Below are 20,702 nucleotides of genomic sequence, written 5' to 3'. Positions count from 1 at the left end.
ATTTTCCTAAAAGTATCTTGGTGATGGCAATTTTCTTCAAATACTTACAAACTGACATCATTCTGACCCCTCATTGAAAGCAAAATTTCATAGCCAACCAGGGCAAGAATCCAGAAATGAACCTGCTATTCTGTCAGGCAGACAGAATGCCAATAGACAGTGTATAATATGCCAAGTCGTGCCCCTGCAGTGTTCTGAGTAAGACCAGATGCCCGTGTGATAGCTCATGGTGGGGTCAGGGGAGAGGGTAGATCAAGGGCAATCAGGCCACAAGAAACATTTCTTCATCAATAAGAATACTGCTAAAGAGACAGAGAAGAACTCAGCCATTACTCCTTTATGCTCAACTCTCTCTCTCTATGGGGAAAACTGAGGAAGGGTTTATTTGAAGAAAACACTGTAAGTACTATTAGACCAAGGACAATAAACTCCGCCCCTCCAGAACAGCCCCTATAGACCATATGAAAATGGCAACACTAAACAGCTCCACCAACTAAAAACTTGTCATCAAAGATGAAATACTAGAGGAGAAATTTATGATTAAAATTTCTTGGCTTCGGAGATGGTTGGCTCAGTGGTTTAGAGCCCTTGCTGCTCTTGCAGAGAATCAGGGTTCAGCTCCCAGCACCCACATAGTGGCTCATGACTGCCTCAATTCCAGTTCCCGGGGATCCAATGCCTTCTACTGCCCTCTGTGGGCTCTGAAACACTTGTGGTGCAAATAAAGTTGTAGGCACACACATACTCATAAAAATAATGGATACTAAATAAAATCTGTTGGTCTTATGTGGTGTGGTATGTGGTGCGTACAATCTCTCAGGAGGATCAGGAGTTCAAGGTCATTCTCATCTACATATTGATTTAAAGGCCAGTCTAGACCATAGAAAACCTTGTCTCCAACAAAACAGTTTTGTCTATTCTGATCATCTTTCAGTTTTAAAAACATGCCATCACGTTACTGTACTTTGAATGTAAATCATTCCAAGACAGAGCCACCAGATGGCAAAGTCAGTCCTAGAGGAAATGTATTCGTTAACACTGAAAGATTACATTAAGTCTTCCAGGTCTCCACGTCTGGATTAAGTTGGTAATGCACATACAGTGGGTACATAACTAAGGATCTGATAACTGCAAATTGCTTCATTATACGTAAAAGTGAAGCCAAGCTGAAATCTCTCTGCTCTTCCTTTATGATTTCACATGCTGTGCGACTGAGCACTCAAAGTGACTCATTAGCAATCAATCTTAGATGCAGGCTCTTTTCATGGAGACTCTGAAAGAGGTGCCAGCTACTCTACTTGAGATTTCTAGAAGGCTCCAAAGAGAAATTGTGTCCTGTTGCCAAAAGGCACAACTCAGGAAATTAAAACAACAAACAAACAAACAAAAAACCCGGCAAAGTCTACCAAAAGACCAAAGTCTGCTGCAAAGTGTTGATGTTTAATAAGCAACAAAAGAAAGCTTACTTGGTGAAAGGACAAAGATAAAAGCTCTGAGTAAGTGTTGCCAATAGCACAGCAGTAAATAAGTAAATAGCTGGCTGTAGCATTCTGCCCGAATAGCTCATGCAAAAAAAGTACAACTGGGATTTCTGTCCACTCCTACTGTTGAAGAAAACATAGGCTTTGGAGTCAAACAGATGTGACTTAGAATACAACTAGCAGTGTGCTATGCTATCTAACCTCTCTGATAATGTTTGCTTGTGTAAAACTAAGAAGCAATGAAATCCCATAAACACATACTGCAAAGTAGAGCACTTCTTATATAGCAGAGTCGTCAATGAGTACAAATTCCTTCACTCTTCACTTCCAGTCTTCATCTATTTAAGTGCTGGCATGTGGCATTAGTAGCATTCCAGCACCTTCCTGCCATCTGCAGTAACTAGGCGAGGAAAGAGAAAACCCTACCTGGGAAAGCCATCTTGACCTAGCCATGATGATTTTCAAAACAGATGGACTTCTGCCGCCATTTTGCCATGCTAGAGCAATGGGACTGACGTTTTCTCCATAACTGCAATGAACTCAGGAGCTGTAGACCTGGGGGCATGTCACTGAATTCTGAGAGGCGTCTATCACATAGCATTTGCCTTTACTAAACAAGCACTGTCCTGGCAAAGTCCCATGAAAGCAAATACTTCCTGACACAATTTTATCCCTCCATCGACGGTTTGTGTACCACAGTAACTATTAACATACAGGTCAGTGTAAGACAGAAACAGTTCATGGATCAAAGTGCCCCAAGCGTTGGATCAATGGAGAAAGTACAAGCATGTCATTTCCCTAAGCTTCCAGCACACAGCTGGTGGCAGAGCTGAGCTGGCTTGGCTGACTGTCCATGCCTCTTCACCACCTGCAGACTGCCCCAGCCCCAAAGGACACCACCTGAACCTATTAAGCAAATGTCAAAGAGTATCCTTATTTAAAGATAAATCATCTTTACAGGCTTCCAAAACCTACAATGTAACAATTCTAGAAATGCTTTGCTGCCCCACTTCCCTCCTTCTTTCTCCCCCCTCCCCCACTTCCTTCCTCTGCAATCTGCCTCCCTGACGACTCAGCATTGACTACTTACTTTCAGGCTCTTCTGATAAGTGACGAATAGCCAGAGGAAAAGGAAAAATACAAACTCCTGGCAATCGAGAGGGGAGATTCCGGGGCTTATGCACTACTCTCGTTAACAGTGAACTTTGAATGTGGAAATATAGACATTAGTAATCCATACCAATATGCTAATGAAAAGTCACAAGCTATAGGAAAAGCAAATATTATTAATTCATTTAGTGCTGACTCTCAGAATCCTAGCTACAAAGTAGTTATTTGGAAAGTAAATGCCTCCCTATTTATAGAACAGGATTTTGCTTTGAAATCCAAGTTTAAAGGATCACAAGGCAGGCCCGTATTATTTCCAGCATGCAGAGATAGTTACTACCCAAATACCCAAATATGCCTACACATTAATGTACTTCTCATTAATTTCTATGCATTCTTCATTTTATTGAGCAATATGGCCTGTGGCTACTTAAAAGTCAAAACTAATACATATACTGACCATCGTGTACAGCAAACCAGCCACTTTCTAAGCCTTTTATACTATTGCAGGACTAATTCCCGATCCAGAAAATAGACACACACTTTCAGATTGTTGTCATTTAAATTAAAAACATGGAAGGCTTAAAAATTATACTCTACATTTCATCAAAAGCACAGGAATTGTTAACATGGAATCAGAAGATTATTGATCTCAAAGATATTTAAGGCAAATGCTGAGACCTGATCTTAAGATGACATCAGAGCATGCTAAGGAAGGGGGGCTAGGTTGGAGGTCTTTGTCCCTTTTTCCCCAGTTTTGTCCTGGTCTTCACCATCCCCACAGACTCCTCGCCCATTCCTTCTCCGAGTTCTCTCAGCCCAATGTGTACTCCTTGACGCTGGCTTACTACCATTCATTTCCTCTCTTGGCCTTCCACAAGAGTGACTGCATCATCCAGCCACAGCAAACTGGAGTTTCAGAGTGAGGACACACACTGCACTTTTCTCTTTCAATGTGAATGTCCATAGAAGCCTATCACATTAGTCTTGTGTAATTAATTCAGTAAGTTTTAGGGACGAGGTCTCATACTATGTAGCCCCAGCTAGCTTGGAACTCTTTATGTAGACCAGGCTATCCTCCAGCTCACAGAGATCCACCTGTCAGTAATTTTTTACTACGATTAAAAACAGCAACAGTTCCCAGAGGTAACCACACATCTCTGGAGGTCTGAGGGCATATATATTTGATTTTTTTTAAAGTCCAAAGCAATTACCCTGTAGCTAATATAGCAGAGGTCATTTCTCTTCAAACCTCACATTACCTCCCGGTATATCACCCTTATTCCCAGACCTGTTCTATTTCTACAGAGCTGTGCTTCAATCAAAAATACCTAAGACTAATCTGCACTTCTCAAGTACTTTTACAGCTAATTTTTCACGTGTGCCACTAGGAAATGGTAAGTAAACTAATTCTCCAGGGCTTATTTTCTAGAGAGCAAAGAGCAGGTTATAATAAGATCGGAGATACCATTAATATTCAATTTACCAGATAAACCTTGTCGGTGATAATAAGTCACTAATGCCAATCACAGAGGGTTGGGAGAAAGGACATGTGAAAACAAACAAACAAACAAATGCAGGCCTTTCTGGAAGACACCCGATCACTATCTCACCTCATTTTGAGAGACAGCCTCATTTTTTAGGATAATCAGGTTCCCGGTACTCTGCCTCTGCCCACTTTGGCCCGTGAGATGCCTGTTATCAGTCACCGAGGCTTGGGCTCCCCCAGGTCCTGGCCCTGTCTGGGCCCCTGTGTTGTAAAACATGAAAGTATCGCTCCCTGAGCCTGCTGTCAGGCAGGCCTTGTAGCAGTAGGTCTTGGTGAGGGAGCCATTGCCTCGAACTTCAATGAAGTGAGGCTGTACTTTGAGGCCGTGTGGTATCCTGGCATCGATATTGTTATTGGCCTGTTTGTACAGTTCCGCCGGGCACCGCTCCCTCACTCCACAGAAGCCTCCGCAGCACGCCGTGCCGTAGGCAGTGTAGCGGTAGCACTTGATGATGCTCAAAACAATGATTGTCAAGAGGAATATAAAAGACACTGTGCTTAATGCTATTATGAGATAAAGTGTGATTTCAGAGTATGTCCGAGCACTCTTTATATGTCTCTGAGTGTCCGGGAGCATTTTAGAAACCCTGTCCACCACAGCTACCGTAATGGCCACAGTAGCTGATAGAGGTGGCTCTCCATTGTCGCGAACCACCACAGTCAGGTTGAAAGTGGTACCACTCTCATCTCCTATCTTTCTGGTAATCCTAATTTCTCCCGTGTGAAGTTCTACTTTAAAGAGGTCGGAGTCAGACGTTGGGACTAAATGGTAAAAGAGCCAAGCGTTCTGCCCAGAGTCTGAATCCATGGCTATGACTTTGGTGACCAGGTAGCCAGCAGGGGCAGTCCGAGGCACCATCTCAATGGCTGCTGATGAATTAGTTGAGGTAGGGTATAGAATATGAGGGGCGTGGTCATTCACGTCCACCACATACACATTGGCGGTCACAGTGCTACTTAGTGGTGGCCTCCCCTTGTCCTGGGCCTCCACGGTCACAAAGAACTCTCGAAATTTCTCGTAGTCAAAGGAGTTGACAGCATAAAGGCTGCCGCTGGCACTGTTAATGGAGACATAGGAGGTGACTGGCAGCCCTTGGATCTCCCGGTCTAGGAGTGAGTAAGTCACCTCTGCGTTCTCCTTTTGATCTGGGTCTGTGGCTTGCACCGTGCAAAGCAGCACACCCGGCAAATTGTTTTCCTGGACGTAGATGGAATAGGAGTCCTCCAGAAAGCTCGGCGGATTGTCATTGATGTCAGAGATCTCAATCTGCAGTGTCTTTTGAGAGGTGAGTGGTGGTGTTCCCCCATCAGTGGCCGTCACTGTGATGTTGTAGGCAGCTACCCGCTCCCGATCCAGTGGGCCACTCACCACGAGTGTATAGGAGTTTCCAAAGCCATTGAGCCGGAAAGGCAGCGTAGCCTCCAGACCCAGGCTCACTTTCCGGTTGGAGCCCGAATCTTGGTCATTCACACTGAGAAGGGCCACAACAGTGTTGAGAGCCACATCCTCGGGCACTGGGCTGTACAAGTCTGTGAGGACCACCTCGGGAGCGTTGTCATTCACATCCAGAATGTCCACCAACACCTTGCAGTGACCCGCCATGGGTACTGGTCCCCGGTCAGTCGCTTGCACATAGATCTGGTAGGAGGAAGACTCCTCATAATCCAGAGTCCCACTTACTCTGACTTCCCCTGTAACGGCATCTATGCTGAAAAGTTGTCTCTCCCGGTCAGATGTGTAGCTGCTCAAGGAGTACCTGAGTTCACCGTTAGAACCCTCATCCGGATCCGAAGCATTCAACTTCACTACCAAGGTGCCTGGGGGAGCGTCCTCCCGCAGCTGGACACGGTAAGTGGATTGGTCAAAGGCAGGAGAATTGTCATTAGTGTCCAGGACGCGAACAGAGATCTGAGCTGTGCCTGAGCGAGCTGGAATGCCCCCGTCCACCGCAGTGAGAACCAAGTGGTGCAAGGCAGCCTGCTCTCGGTCTAGGCCCTTCCGCAGCACGAGCTCCAGCACCTTGCTATTCTCCTGCAGGGGTTTAAGGTCCAGCTCAAAGTGTTCGCTGGGGCTGAGCTCGTAGGTCTGCACTGAGTTGGCACCAACGTCGGGATCCTGTGCGCTCTCAATGTGAAACCGCGCTCCAGGTGCCACAGACTCGCTTACCTGAAGCTGGTAGTCCGGCCGCGGGAAGCGCGGCGAGTTATCATTGATGTCCAGTATCTCCACCTGGATCGAACTCACTGCCACCGGGTTGTGCGCCAGCACTTCCAAGCTAAGGAGGCAACGAGGCCGCTGCTCGCACAGTGCCTCTCGATCGATGCGCTCGTTGACGAAGAGCGCTCCGTTTGTCAAGTCCAGTTCCAGGTAGCGCGGGCTGGGCGCACCCAGATGGTTGATGCGCAGGCAGCCGGGTCCCAAGCGCCGCAGTTCCAGCCCCAAGGCTCTGGCCACGTTGCCCACGAGCGCGCCCGGGCTCTGCTCCTCCGGCACCGAGTATCGTAGCTGGGAGGCCGCTGGGCTTGGCAGCAGCACCAGCAGCAGGCGGAAAGACAGAAACAACAACCAGGGCAAGGGCCGCAGGGGTCGCGGATGCTCTGTCGCCCCAGGTCTGGTGCCCGCCAGCTCCATAGCCGCCGGCCCTGGCGGAGGCAGCCGGGGCAGGGCAGGAGGCAGCAGCTTGGCGAGCCTGCTCCTCGCCGGGCCCCGCCTCCGCCCTCGCGGCTCTTCACGGCTCACGCGCTACAAACGCCCGAGGCCGCTCCCCTCCCAGGCGTTCTCAAGGGCTCCGAGCCCTGCCGCCCCCACTGACTCCCCATATCCCCAGCTCCTCCACTCGCCTCCAGGCGCTCCAAGGATCTCGATTTTCTGCGACTACGCCGCTGCCGCCGCCGCCGCTGATGATGCTTTAGATGATGCTTTAAGGAAAGGGAGGGAGAAGCGGAGGGGGAGGGGGTGCTCCGCAAGTCCAGCTCGAATTCCGCACCCAAGTGGCGGCGGACTGCGACCGTGCACCGCCCTGCCACTCCACCTACTCCAACCCCATCTCCTTCATCCTCCATCCGCCGAATCCCAGCAGACCGCGGGAACACGGCCACTCCCTTTCTCCCTGCCCCCACGGTCCTGTTCATCCAGTCTCCACGCTCCCCGGCAGGCTTAACGCGTCTTTTAAGATTAGCCTGAGAAAAGCGGCTTAGAACTCTGACTATCAGCTCTCCAAGTCAAGATTTCAAAGCGCCATCCAGGAAAATAAACTGTTGGTTGACCTGGGCGGTGCCTTACCAGTCAGAGGGAGTACGTGCTGGGGAGGTGCTTTGGGGCTTTTGAAATGCAGACCCGTTGTTTACTTGACCCCCTCACCTTCCCAGCCACGGTTCTTAGAAGTACAGAAAGCCTTTAACTCCTTGGGCAAAGGGCAAAGAAGTGACTACTGGTGCCTTCTTCTAGGAGCAAGTCTAAAGCAAGCATCCTGGGATCCAGCACTCAGTCTAGCTCCCAGACACGTGCCTTAACTTTCAGTGTGTATTTTGGCAATTAACCAATATTTCAGGGTTTAAAATTCTCTTCTTATACAACTGACTCCGTAAAGCTTCAGGTAAAACTTGTATTCAAGCTGTTCCGTCACAGTAGGAAAAAATCTAGTAAAATTTCAGGCGATTCTCCCCTCGGGTTTCCTCTAATCTCTCAACCCTTTCTCATTTATCGCTCAAGACATTTTCTTTCAAAAGTGATTAATTCTTTTTTCTTTAATGGATGACAATGTCGTCAAGAGCCTACAAAGCCATTAAATCAGGAGAGTTTCTCTCCGTCTGCCCAGCCATGCTGGAATTTGAATTCGTTAATGCTTCGCAGAAAGAAATAAAAGATACCACCCTGCTGTTATTAAGCAAAATGTAGGCTGCTGGGATATATCTTTCAGTAGCAGAAAATTTCACTGTGTTACACCTCATCCTCCGTAAATACATGACTCCGGTGGGCTCCTGTACCTTTGTGCCCGCCTCGGACTCCCGTTAAACTGCTCTTCAGTGAGCAAGAAAGCTGAAGGGGTAGAGAAGGCCGGTCCGTGCTGTGTCATTGCCTCCCCGGTTTCCTAACAGCTTTCCCAGCCTTCTCATCTCTCCCACGAAGGCTTGAAACTACAGCCCCCTGTGCAAACTCCATCCCCTGAAACATTGTGGGTTTTTTTTTCCCTCATCTCTCAGTATCCTTGCGCTACATAGCTAGCCCCTTGGGTAACTTTCTAGCTATGTACTGGAAGGAAGCCCAGCGAGACCTGACACTTGGCATGCTTCCCTCCTTGAGAGGACAAGTTGACCAGGTCCAACATATCTTTCCTCCAACCTGCTACGTGTATTCACTAACAGCAGTCCACAACCTAACCGAGCTCTTCTAGCGAAGCTAGCTTCCCTCCTGCCCTGCCTATTTGTCCTCTTTGTTCCACCAAGGGTGCAGAGTGGGAAGTAATTTCCATCAAAATCTATTCCTGTCTCCTTTCTAAGGTCTCTGGCTTCTCCCTCTACTGCCTGTATCCTTCCCAAACATCCCCCAGTAGCTCTGTCTGTTTGCTGTAGTAATTTGATCTCAGGGAGCCTTAATCTCTCAAGAGCACAAATTGTAGACCTGGCCTATGTCCTCACCCATTACTTATTTCAGAAAACAAATGGCCTGTAAGTGGAATCAAGTTATAAGTTGTCAGGAAAAGTGACCTTTCTTCCCCTCAGCTCCTCCAGCCTTCACAGTCACTGCCACCAGTGCTCAAAGCCACTGGGTGTTGACCATGCATGGTCCTATGCCCCTGAAAAGATCACAGGCACTTAAGGAGGGGATAAAAGTGACAAGGACTTTGTGGTGCTTTTAGCAGAAGCCCCCAAGTGCTGTGCCTCAGAATTTGTCTTTCAGCCATATTACCATCCAGCAAGAGTACCGGCTGAAATGTCCATTTTTGTTTTTCAGAATTCTAAACTCCAGCTAGTATTTACTCCCCCAGTGACTGAAAGAGCAAAAGAGCATCAAAATTAGCCTCCTTTCCAGAGACTAAATGCTAAAAAGATGGTATTCTCTCTGTTTGGCACCACCGTGATTTCCTTTCTCACGGTATCATACTGCAGTTCCTGCCAACCTTACCAATGTTTGGAAAGTGATTGCTCAGACTGTCGCTAAGTGCCTCATTTACAAACATTTATATGAATTCATACTAATGCCTCAGTCACACCATTGTGCAATCCTTCCTTTTTTACCTTTAAGAATTCCAGTAAAAGCAGAAGAAAACTGATTGGGAACACATAATACAGAGGGAGTTGTACCTCTGCTAATGACCATGTGTCTTCTAACACCTAACTTTCAGCTTGCTTGTCTTAAATAGAGAAAACAAAAATAAAATCCATGAGGCTGTTGTTATGATTAGAATAAGTAGTACGTCATTTGGAAAGTATGTGGCAAGCACACCGCTGTTGGTGATGGTAGTGGTGTTTATTAAGTGTAACAACTGTTAGTATCAAATGACATCTTGCCTAATCATCTGTATGCAGCATGACTCCTTAAAAACAGACAAGCAACTGTGATATTTAAGAAGAAAATGGTGGCTGGGGACAGTTGAGTATACTCAAGGTCTAGTCTTCCCAAAGTTTTCAAATATTTCTAGAACTTATCCTGTATCTTAAAAACAAAAAGAAGCAACTCTCTTTCATTTCAAGAACATATATGTACGTATGTATGTATATATGTATGTATGTATATATATATGTGTCTTCTTGTTGTCTGTTTGTTTTATGTGTCTTTGCAAGCATCTGATATATGTGAGAGGCCAAAACAGATCTCAGACCCCCAGGAGGTAGAGTTAGAAGTGGTTATAATCTACCCAATATAGGTAGATACTGAGGATCGAACTCAGGTCCTCTGGAAGAGCAGTGAGTGCTCTTAGCCACTAAACCAGCCCCAGGAAAAACTTATACCCAGATATCTAGTAAAATTACTAATCACAAAATAAAATTGCTTCTAGATATAATTAATAAGAAGTGACATGATAAAAAAAAAGAACCATAAGACAGGGCATTGTGTTTGTTTACCCCCGTGATAGACAAGAATTTCAAAATCATATTCCTCAATTATATTTCTTAATTATATTTGTAAAATACATCTCCCATGAGATCACTGAGCATGGCAACAAAACCCAATCACAACAGAATTGAGATTGCAAGAAAAAATATTCAAACTCAGAAAATTCTCCTAATTCACATCAATTTTCCTTTATTACTGGCATAATTATAAACCATTTTACTTTGAGTAACCAAACAGCTTGAGTTTGGGTGCATAGGGCAAACAGGATATACTGTCTAGTCACCAGGATATGAATATGTGTCACAGAGAGGAAGATCTAATTTTCTTTTTCTTTTTAAGCTTTGTTGTTTTAAGACGGCTTCTTGCGTAGCCCAGGTTGTCCTTGAGTTGGCTGTGTAACCAATGCTGGCCATGAACTCCTGATCCTCCTAAACCGAACTCCCAAGTGCTAGAATTGTAGTCATGTACCACCACGCCTGGCCTCTAATTTTTATTTATAACTAGTGAATGAGTGCTCCCCTACAAACTAAGCATATATTACACAATAAAAAGAGGGACAATAGACGTCCTTAAGAGTTAGAATGACACAAAGTAGTTTGAAAAGTGACGTCTCATAGTTGGCATAGGAGCACTCTTCTATAACTAATACGGACCCTCGAGAGGCAAAGGCCGCGAGCTCATGAATTCAAGGCCAGTGAGATACTGTTTCACAAACTTTATCTTGTTAAGAAGGGACAGACTCTTGATCTTCCTCTCTAGGGCACAACACTCTGCAGTAAGTTTATGTCGTTATGTGTAGTAGTCTAAGGACTGGGAGGGATGGCAGTTTTTCCGTATGAAATGATAGTGGAATATTTTATCTATTCTTTACCCAGAAAGAATGTATTAAGAAAATGTTTGGGTTTAACTACTGGATTTTGGGAAGGGATCCTCTGAAACTTTAGTCCTGAGAAACTGATATGTTGTGGCTACGTGGTTGAGGCATCTCAGAATTGTTTAGAATAAACAAGAGGCTCAAGCCATTCTTAGAAAAGAAGAGACAGGCCATACGCTTGGGTCAGATAGCTTAATACCAACAGATGAAATTAAATTTTACTTCTCCACCAGTGTTCTCTGTTGAGGTGACCTAATAAGAATCAGAGATTGAAGGCTGAACTTCATTAGGGAAAATCTTACATAAACCATTTATTTTCTTCATTTCATAAAATACAGTGGCTAAGCAGAGCTTAAATCTAAGGTTAAGAGGAGAGAAAGAGTAAAAGCAATAATAAAAGATATGTGGAGACCAGAGACAGAAGAACCTAGAAGCTTTCAGACCAGATAGCGTGGACTACACAGAGCAGAAGAGACCTTTTCTTAACAGAGTGGAAATAGAGAGCTGACTCACCAAGATGGTCCTCTGACAAGCTAGGTGTGCTGAAAGTATGCTGAGGCTTGAACACACGCATGTGCATGCACATGCGCATGCACACGCACACATACACACCTGTGTATCACACACACAACAATAGATACATTCTAAATGATGTTCGATGCTTGAATGATCATTCAAGGCACTAAAACAACTTACAGCTGGACTACACAATGTTAAATTTTAAGTCTTTGAGTTTAATATAAATGCCTCCCACACCCCAACATTACTGAGGTTATTACTGAATACTCAGAAATGAAGGCATTCTTGCTGGGACCCAGTCTATCTCATCTGAAAACCAGTAACTTCAAACTAATCACACAGACCTAAAGTCTATTTGTTTTTCTCCAAACGGGCATTTTGGGGTTTTCATTGATAGAATCATTGATGGGCAGCAGGGGACACAGTTTTCCTGAAATTTATGGAGAGTTTAACAGTTTCCTACTTACCCACAAAAAAACAGATAAAGTAAGAAAACAGCAGTACAGTATAGCTAAGCGGTTTTCTATAATTCTTTGAATAGCAGTGTCAAAGGGGATTTATTAATGGAATGGCTCAACTTGGAGGAATTCTAATGAGGGATCTACCCTCTATCGTGTCCTCGTCAGCATTTTCTCAATGACTCAAGGCTAGTAGGCAGCAATGTACAGGCCAATCCAGAAGCAACTTGAACCCTTCTGGAACAAGAATTAGGACTGTCTAAGACAAGATGCATCTTAATTCACAAAATTAGTACCAATATTTGTTTGAGATTCAGTACATGCCCCCAATTCATAAGTTTGTATTTAAGCTGACTTCTGGCTTCCGTATTTGCCATTAAAACATGCTCCAAGGCTCCATTCATCACTTTGGACCTCTTATTTTAATAGAAAGCCTTGTTTGGCCCTGTTTCTCCTTTGCAATTCTTGGGATTTAGCCACAGAATAAGATAAAGAGGGAAGTTGGCACTAAAGAACATTCTTGTTCCCAAGTGGGGTTTAGCCAAAACAGTCATTGGTTTTCATGAATAGACAGACAGTAGGTCAACAGACAGACAATAACACAGATGGGTAGATATGGATGCCACTGGGCATCCAAATAGCAATAACTGTTGACTTTGGGGTTCCATTTATACCTCAGTTCATCAAGAGTTGACAGTTTATCACTTCTGCACATATCCAAACTCATTTAGTTCTCATAAGATCCTAATGAGGTTGGCATTGTTGGAGAAACTCAATTCCAAAGAGGCAAAGGAATTTATCAGACTTTGCAGAAAGCTTTTTTCCTCCCAGGCCTCTTTTCCTCCTCAGAAGAATCTTTCCTTGAATTTTTGTCTATTTATATTTTACTTGAGCGGGGTCATGTGAAAGATTTTTACTTGAGCTTTTGAGGCACCCTCATAGGGAATGTCTGGTGCTAGAGTAACTCATCCCTACCATCGGTGTACAAAGGTCCCACTTGGTTCACAGCTAGGTCAGCATTTGCTGTCATTTTGTCGCTTAGTGACTCTCTTCAGACCTGATAATATGGAGTCTCAAGGTAGTTTGTATTTGCATTTGTATGATGGCTAGTAAAACTGAATGTTTTTCATGTTTATTGGCCATTTTTATGCCTTATTTTTAGACATGTTTGCTCAAATCGTCAAACCATATGTTGACCAGGTTTTATTTCTTATTTAGGCTTTTCTTTTTTTTTAGTTTTTTTTTGTATATTTTAGATATTACACCTCTGTCAGTCATATAGCTTGCAGAGATTTTGTCCCATTCTGTAGGCTGTCTCTTCATTGGATTAACTGTTCCCTTTGCTGTAGAGAATTTTAGTTTAACAAAATCTTTTTTATTAATTTTTTCCCTGTCAGGTACCCCTTATCTTCTCCTTTTCTGTATTTGTCATTTTGTTTTGTGGTTTGGGCAAACTGAATTTTGTTTTGGAGCCATTGTTTTATTTATATATTTGGAGGAGGATATCAGAAATTGAACCCAAGGCCTTGCACATACTAGGCAAATGCTCTACTACTGAGTTCTGTTCCAGACTCCTGTACCTCATCATTTTTAGTCATCTAACATCTGTCCACTACACACACATCTCCAACAGGAATCTTATTATTACTCAGAAACTACTCATTTCAAGTATTTTACATAGAATCCTATTTAAGCTATTTTTCACATTTATAAACTTCTTTTTAGAGACTTCATTATGATCTTTTGTATACATACTTATATTTTATATATACATATATTTATATCTGTTATATATACATATATATCTATATTTAAGCAAAATATATTTACCAAAATCATACTATTAAAATGATTCATCTTCTATAAGCCAAACTCTTCTTGTACTCTCTGCCCTTGCTAAAAGCAGTATTTTCCCACTTGAAATATTCCATGTAAGTACTGGTGTTTTACAGATGACTTTGATTTTTTCAGACATAAATCCCACTCATGTTCCTAGTGATGGATTTGGCTATAATTCATTTAGCAGTTATACATACAACAGAGGAAGGAAGATAAAATATAAGTCATCAAAATTAGCCAGGGTAAGATGAATTTCATTTTCTATGAATAATAAAAGATACCTTGAGACATTCTGATGAGACAATTAGCTTAACAAAGCTCATTTTGTTAAAGGTGTTTAGAAATAACATTCATATTCTTCCATATTGCTTTTCATTTTCCGTTCTTTTCTTCCACAAGTGAATGAAGTGCACTGTACTGAAAGGATTGAGAAGAAAACCGTGGTTTGATTCTGTGAGCATCACTGAACCAATGGTCTCAGAACTCATCGCGCCGGGTGCATCCTCAACACCATGCCTCGGCTGGTGTCAACTTTAGCTTATCCTAGTATAGCAGGAAAAATGTACAAAACTTCCAAATAAATCAATATTTTATGAATTCTCTTTGTCTCAATATACTGGCCTATTCTCCAGTAAAGTTAGAGAATACAAGATAACATGGTGGTAGCTTCACTAAAACATCAAAGTTGAAATGGAAGAGTTGGGCACTTGAACTTGATTTCAAGTAGCCGTGGATAAAATTTTCACTTTCCTTCTTTCTAATCCAGTAGCACATCTATTACAGCAGCGTCACCCTCGGATCTCAATATCCTCCCTAATGAAATTTTCATCATAGCCCCCTGTGACTGACATCCTGTAGTACTCTCAGGCTGAACCAATGCATCTGTGATCCGATTGTCGTAAGTTCATTTGGAATTCTAACCATGTATGAAACATTTATTGGTGCATAAATCAGTGCGCACACAGGATGTATTGGACAGCCATGACACATGGGCTGTGTGGATTAGTGTTCCTCAACCTGGCAAGAGTTGTGGAGTAAGAGAGATTTTTAAATCATTCTTTCCAGGGCCCATAGAGACACCTGATAACCTGCTAAAAAATTTATAACAACAATTCTGATAAAGTTAAGCTATGTTTCCTTTGATTTATTTTTATTTTTTTCCTGTTTTTCTATTTATTTTGGTCCAACAGTATTAGAAATTTATCCAAATTCAACTTATTTAATTCTTTTAAGCAGTAAAAATTAAAGCCTTTTAAAGTTTCGTTTCTTAGATGGGAGATGGTGGCACACACCTTTAATCCCAGCACTCAGGAGACAGAGGCGGGCTGATCTCTGTGAATTCAAGGCCAGCCTGATCTCCAAGAGCTAGTTCCAGGACATCCAAAGCTACACATAGAAATCCTATCTTGAAAAAATGAAAAAAAAGTTTCATTTCTTGGTATTGACAAATCTCTCCAGGCTTTAATTCATGAATATGTAAATATATCAACATATATTTAGCCCAAGTGGAATCACACTCTACATACTACAGTACAACTTTGATTTTTAAATTTTTACTTAACACGAGTGATGCATGTATTTCCCTGTATGATATATATCTTTCTTCATCTGTGGCGTCATTGTCTTAGCTTCATTTTCCTGTTGTCAACTGTGGCCTAAAAAATACAATACAGAACAAGAAGACATCCAAGAGGTAGAGACTTTTTTTGTTGTTGTCTCAAGACAGGGTTTCTCTGTGTGGCATTGATTGTCCTGGAACTTGCTCTGTAGATGAGGCTGGTCTCAAACTCACAGAGCTCTTCCTGCCTCTGTCTCCCAAGTGATGGGATTAAAGGTATATGACACCACTGTCAGGCTTGAGGTAGAGACTTTTAATGCAGAGTATTGTTACATCTGTCCTATTTTATTATTATACTTTTGCTGTTGATCACTTACTTGCCTAATTTACAAATTTAATTTTATAAGTTTGAATATATAGGAAAAGAATTTAGTGTGATAAGACATATTTTACTGCACTCATTTTAGAAAATAATTTATTGTTCTGTTTTGTGTGTACAGATGTTTTGCCTGCTCTGTATACTACATGCATGTCTATTGTCTGTGGAGCAGAAAAGGATGTGGAATCCCTTCTATTGGAATAACAGATGGTTCTGAGCTGCCATGTGGGTGATGGGCTTGAACCCAGGTCCTCTGGAATTGCAGCCAGTGCTCTTAAGCACTGAGCAGTCTTTCCAACTCCTGTACTTACTGTTCTTGTGCTCTACACATAATGCATCTTGTACAAGTTGAAGGTTTGTGGCAACCTAAGAGTTAAGAAAGCCTCTTAGCAACATCTTTACAATAGCTGAGATGATCATTAACATTTTAGCAATAAAACATTTTAACTAAAATATGTACATTGTTTTTAAACACAATGTTACTGCATGTTATTGACCCCCCCCCCATTCCTCTTCCCTCTTAAATCCATGGCCTCTTGGGCTGGAGAGATGGCTCAGTGGTTAAGAGCATTGCCTGCTCTTCCAAAGGTCCTGAGTTCAATTTCCGGCAACCACATGGTGGCTTACAACCATCTGTAATGAGGTCTGTTGCCCTCTTCTGGCCTTCAGGCATACACGCAGAAAGAATATTGTATACATAATAAATAAATTAATTAATTAATTTAATTAAATAAATCCATGGCCTCTTTTTCTTTAATTGTTTTTATTTTACACACACACAGACACACACTGTTTTAGTTTGAATAAGAATGTCCCACATAGGCTCATATGTTTGAATACTTGGTCCTCTGTTAGTTGAACTCTTTGGGAAGGATTAGGAGGTGTGGCCTTGTTAGAAGAGACGTGTCCTTGGAGGATGAGCTTTTAAACCTCAAAGTTTATACCATTCCCAGCAAGTTCTCTACATGCCTACTACTTGCAGATAGCAAGGTAAGATCTCAGTTACTACTCCAGGACCCTGCCTGCCTACTGTCATGCTCTTTGCCATTAGGTAATGGCTCTAACCTCCCAGAACTGTAAGATCCAGTAAATTCTTTCTTCTATAAGGTGCTTTAGTAAAGTGTCTCTTCATAGCAATAGAAAAGTAACTAAGACACATACATATATACAGCCTATTGAGTTTGTTTATTGTTGAATATGTGTGTGCATGAGTGTTGGGGTGTATGTGTGTTGGTGTGTGTGTGTGTGTGTGTGTGTGTGTGTGTGTTTAGGGCTCACCGTTTTATTGGATAACCAGTTAGGAACTCATCCCTAGGGAAGACGGATTCCCCTTGATCAGCAGTCATTAATTGTAGATTTTCATTTAGGAATAGGGTCCATCCACACTGGCATGTTAACTGGTATTGTTGTTATCCAGGTCTTGTTTAAGCAACCATAGTGTTTAAATTTCACAGCTGTAACTTTTCTGATACATATAGAGAGCACAGTGTCACAGCAGGCATCCTGGTAGTCTGACTCTTATAATCGTTTCCTGAGCCTTGGATGGGACATAGGGACTATGCTGTAGATACACTGATTGGTGCCAGGCACCCCGCTGTCAGCGGTTCTCTGCTTACTGACCACTTGTGCTTCTCTTAATGATCTCAACCTGTTGCAAAACAAAGCATCTTTGACAAAGCTACACTTGTAGGCATTAAGGATAAGTAGAATAAAGTTAGGAACTATATTGATTTAGGAATCTGGCCATAGTAGGAGCTCTTCTAGGTTTTATGGGCTTACATGCAACAGCTATTTGGCAATGTTTATAGCACCAGCCTTGAATTCCTTACAACTGGGTGGGTTTTAAGTGAAAACAGAGAGCTGTTGGTTACCCAAGATGTCTTGAGGTAACCCAAGGTATAAGTGTCATTTATTCACCTTTGGGAATATCTTGCCATGATGGTCATTGTTGAAGCTTGTGTCACAGGTAGGTAGGGCTATTGACCTTTTTTTTTTCCCCTGGAAGCTTGCATTGCACCTTCAAGGTCTTTGAGTTAGTTCTCAGAGAGGGAACTTTCAAGTCATATCCAGCTTGAGTCCTCCAATTCCTGTGTCCAAAGTGTGGTGTCTTCAGCATTAGGGATTTACCTTCAGTCTCTGGACAGCAACCAAGGGCTATTTATAGCTGTGGCTCTCTATCCCTTCTCCCCAACTAAAGAGCCTTTTCTCACCATTTCCCCATTTCCACTTTAGTGTGGTGCTCTACTGTTCTCTCTAGAGCTCCTTCTTCCACAGCTTCCTAGTTTCTGTGGTTACTCCAGGTTACACATTAAGATCAGAGCTGGGAACCAGCAGCATTTACCTTTATAGGTCTGGGTAATATTTTCTAGTTCCTTAAATTCACCTGCAAATTTCATGATCACATTTTTTTCCTTTCCCCCACATTCTTGCCAAAATTAGTTGTCCCTCATTTTGTTGGTCTCAACAATTTTTACTAGGGTGAGGTGAAATCTCAAAGTAGTTTTGATTTGCATTTCCCTGATTTCTAAGAGTAAGGTAATGCTTTTTGAGATATTTTTAAACCATTTTTATTCCTTCTTTTGAAAATCCTCTGTTCAGATATAGCTCACTTTTTAGTTGTGTCATTTGTTTCCTTGACTTTGCTTTTTGAGTTCTTTATATATTTTAGATACTAAGCTTCTATCAGATATATAGCTGGCAAAGATCCTCTCCCACTTTGTGGGCTTCTCTTCATTCAATTGATTATTCCTTGTGCTTTATAGGATTTTTTTTAAAGTTTTATGAGGTCACATTTGTCAGTTTCTAGCCTTAATTCCAGAGCAAATAGAATCCTCTTCAGGAAGTTCTTTCCTATACCTCTGTCATGTAGGGTACAGCCTATGTTTTCTGCTGGATGTTTCAGTGTTTCAGCTTTTACTTTAGAAGTCTTTGATCCATTTGGATTTAATTATTGTGTGGGATGACAGATACAGATCTAATTTCATTCTTCTGTGTGTGGACTTCCAGTTTTCTCAGAACCACTTCTTGAAGAGGTTGTCTTTTCTCCAATGTGGTTTTGGCAGCTTTGTCAAATATCAAGTGGCTGTAGCTATATAAACTCATGTTCTACTATTTTGTTTCATTGGTCTACATGTATGTTTTCATGTTAATACCATGCTATTTTTATAACTGTTGCTCTGTAATAAATATTGAATCTTAGGAATGGTAATCTTTCCAGTATTTTGTCTTATTGATAGGGCTTCAAGTACCATATTGAAAAAAAGTGGGGACAGTAGACAGCCCTGTCTCATTCCTGATGTTAATATGATTGCTTCAAGTTTTTCAACATTTATGATAATGTTTGCTAAGTGTTTGTCATATATAGTCTTTGTTGTGTTTAGATATGTTCCCTGCAGTCCTACTCTCACAATGACTTTTATTATAAAAGATGTTGAGTTTTGTCTAAGGGATTTTTCTGAATCTATTGAGATGGCCAGTGGTTTTTGTCTTTAATTCCATATATATGTTTATTGCATGTATTTACTCATGTATATTGAACCATCCTTGCACCTCTGGAACGTGGTGGATAATCTTTCTGATATGTGTCTGTATTTAGCATGCAAGTATTTGAAGAGTTTTGCATCTATGTTCATCAGGGATATTGGCCTGTTGTTTTGTGGTTTTTGTTTTGTCTTTACCTGATTTTGGTGGAGAGCAACACCAGTTTCTTCCTTCCTTCCTTTTTTTTTTTTTTGTTTGTTTTTCAAGACAAGGTTTCTCTGTAGCTTTGGAGCCTGTCCTGGGACTAGCTTGTAGGCTAGTCTCTAACTCACAGAGATCCACCTGCCTCTGCCTCCCAAGTGCTGGGATTAAATGTGTGCACACCACTGCCTGGCAACACCAGTTTCATAGAAGGAATTTGAAGTGTTCCTTCTGTTTCTATTATTCTATTATTTTTTTGGTTATAGATCTTTTCTGCTGATCTAATTCTGCTGTGTATCCATCTGGGTTAGGGTTTTTAAATCACTTTACTGATCTCTTTATTTATTATGGGTCAATTTAAGTTGCTGATTTCTTCTTAATTTAAATTTGGTGGTTTGGATGACTCTAGAAATTTATTCATTTCTTTTTGGTTTTCTGACTTAATGGAATATTGATTTTTAAAGTATTTCCTTATATTTTTCCTATTTCTGTCAAAATATAATTATAATTTTGATAGAGATTACATTGAATCTATAAATTGTAGAATATAGGCAACTAACAATATTAAGTCTTTCATGAACATTGGATATCTTTCCATTTATTTGGGACTTCTCTTTCTTTCATTCTTTTCATTGTACCAATTTTCAGCTACTTGGATGAATTTGCTCCTATACATTATAAATTTTTTTGTATTGCAATTATTTATTTAGTTACTTGTTTATTCATTTTTATGCAGTCTTTGGAAATTGAACCCAGGGCCATGCACATGCTTGGAAAATGTTCTAATACTGAGCTTCACTCTCAGGCCATTTTTATTATTTTTATAGCTATTGTAAATAATATTTTAAAATTTATTTTCAGATATGTTCTTTGGGTATTTGTGTATCCTATAACTTCACTGAATCATACTGATTAACTTTTAACAGGCCTTTTTTGTAAACATTTAAATGTATTTAATATCATCATGTCTGCAAACATTTACAATTTTATACTCAATATTTGGGTAGAAAAAAGTGAATCTCGGGGCTGGAGAGATGGCTCAGAGGTTAAGAGCACTGCCTGCTCTTCCAAAGGTCCTGAGTTCAATTCCCAGCAACCACATGGTGGCTCACAACAATCTGTAATGGGGTCTGGTGCCCTCTTCTGGTCCGCTGGCATACACACAGACAGAATATTATATACATAATAAATAAATATTT

At 41.7% G+C, this 20,702-nt stretch overlaps 2 protein-coding genes across 6 annotated transcripts in view; both read right to left on the bottom strand.

Moving 5' to 3' along the window:
• LOC126491938 (protocadherin alpha-6-like) overlaps positions 1–20,702 on the bottom strand; it is a 173,259-nt gene that overhangs the window by 8,772 nt on the left and 143,785 nt on the right.
• Positions 1–20,702, bottom strand: part of LOC126491936 (protocadherin alpha-C2) — a 196,204-nt gene that overhangs the window by 38,076 nt on the left and 137,426 nt on the right. Inside the window, exon 1 of one of the 5 annotated variants that reach the window (XM_050127939.1) lies at positions 4,202–7,331. The exons of the other annotated variants lie outside the window; for them this stretch is intronic. Within the exon in view, the coding sequence (XP_049983896.1) occupies positions 4,202–6,769 (2,568 nt within the window). The 5' untranslated portion in view covers positions 6,770–7,331. Of the gene's footprint in view, positions 1–4,201; positions 7,332–20,702 lie in introns of those variants that run through there. 5 annotated transcript variants of the gene reach the window in all.

This window comes from Alexandromys fortis, unplaced genomic scaffold (genome assembly GCF_014885135.2).
Source record: "Alexandromys fortis isolate MF-2015 unplaced genomic scaffold, M_Fortis_MF-2015_v1.1 scaffold_283, whole genome shotgun sequence".
NCBI lineage: Eukaryota > Metazoa > Chordata > Mammalia > Rodentia > Cricetidae > Alexandromys > Alexandromys fortis.
The sequence above is the reverse complement of the archived record's forward strand: the minus strand, read 5'-3'. Positions and strand labels throughout refer to the sequence as shown.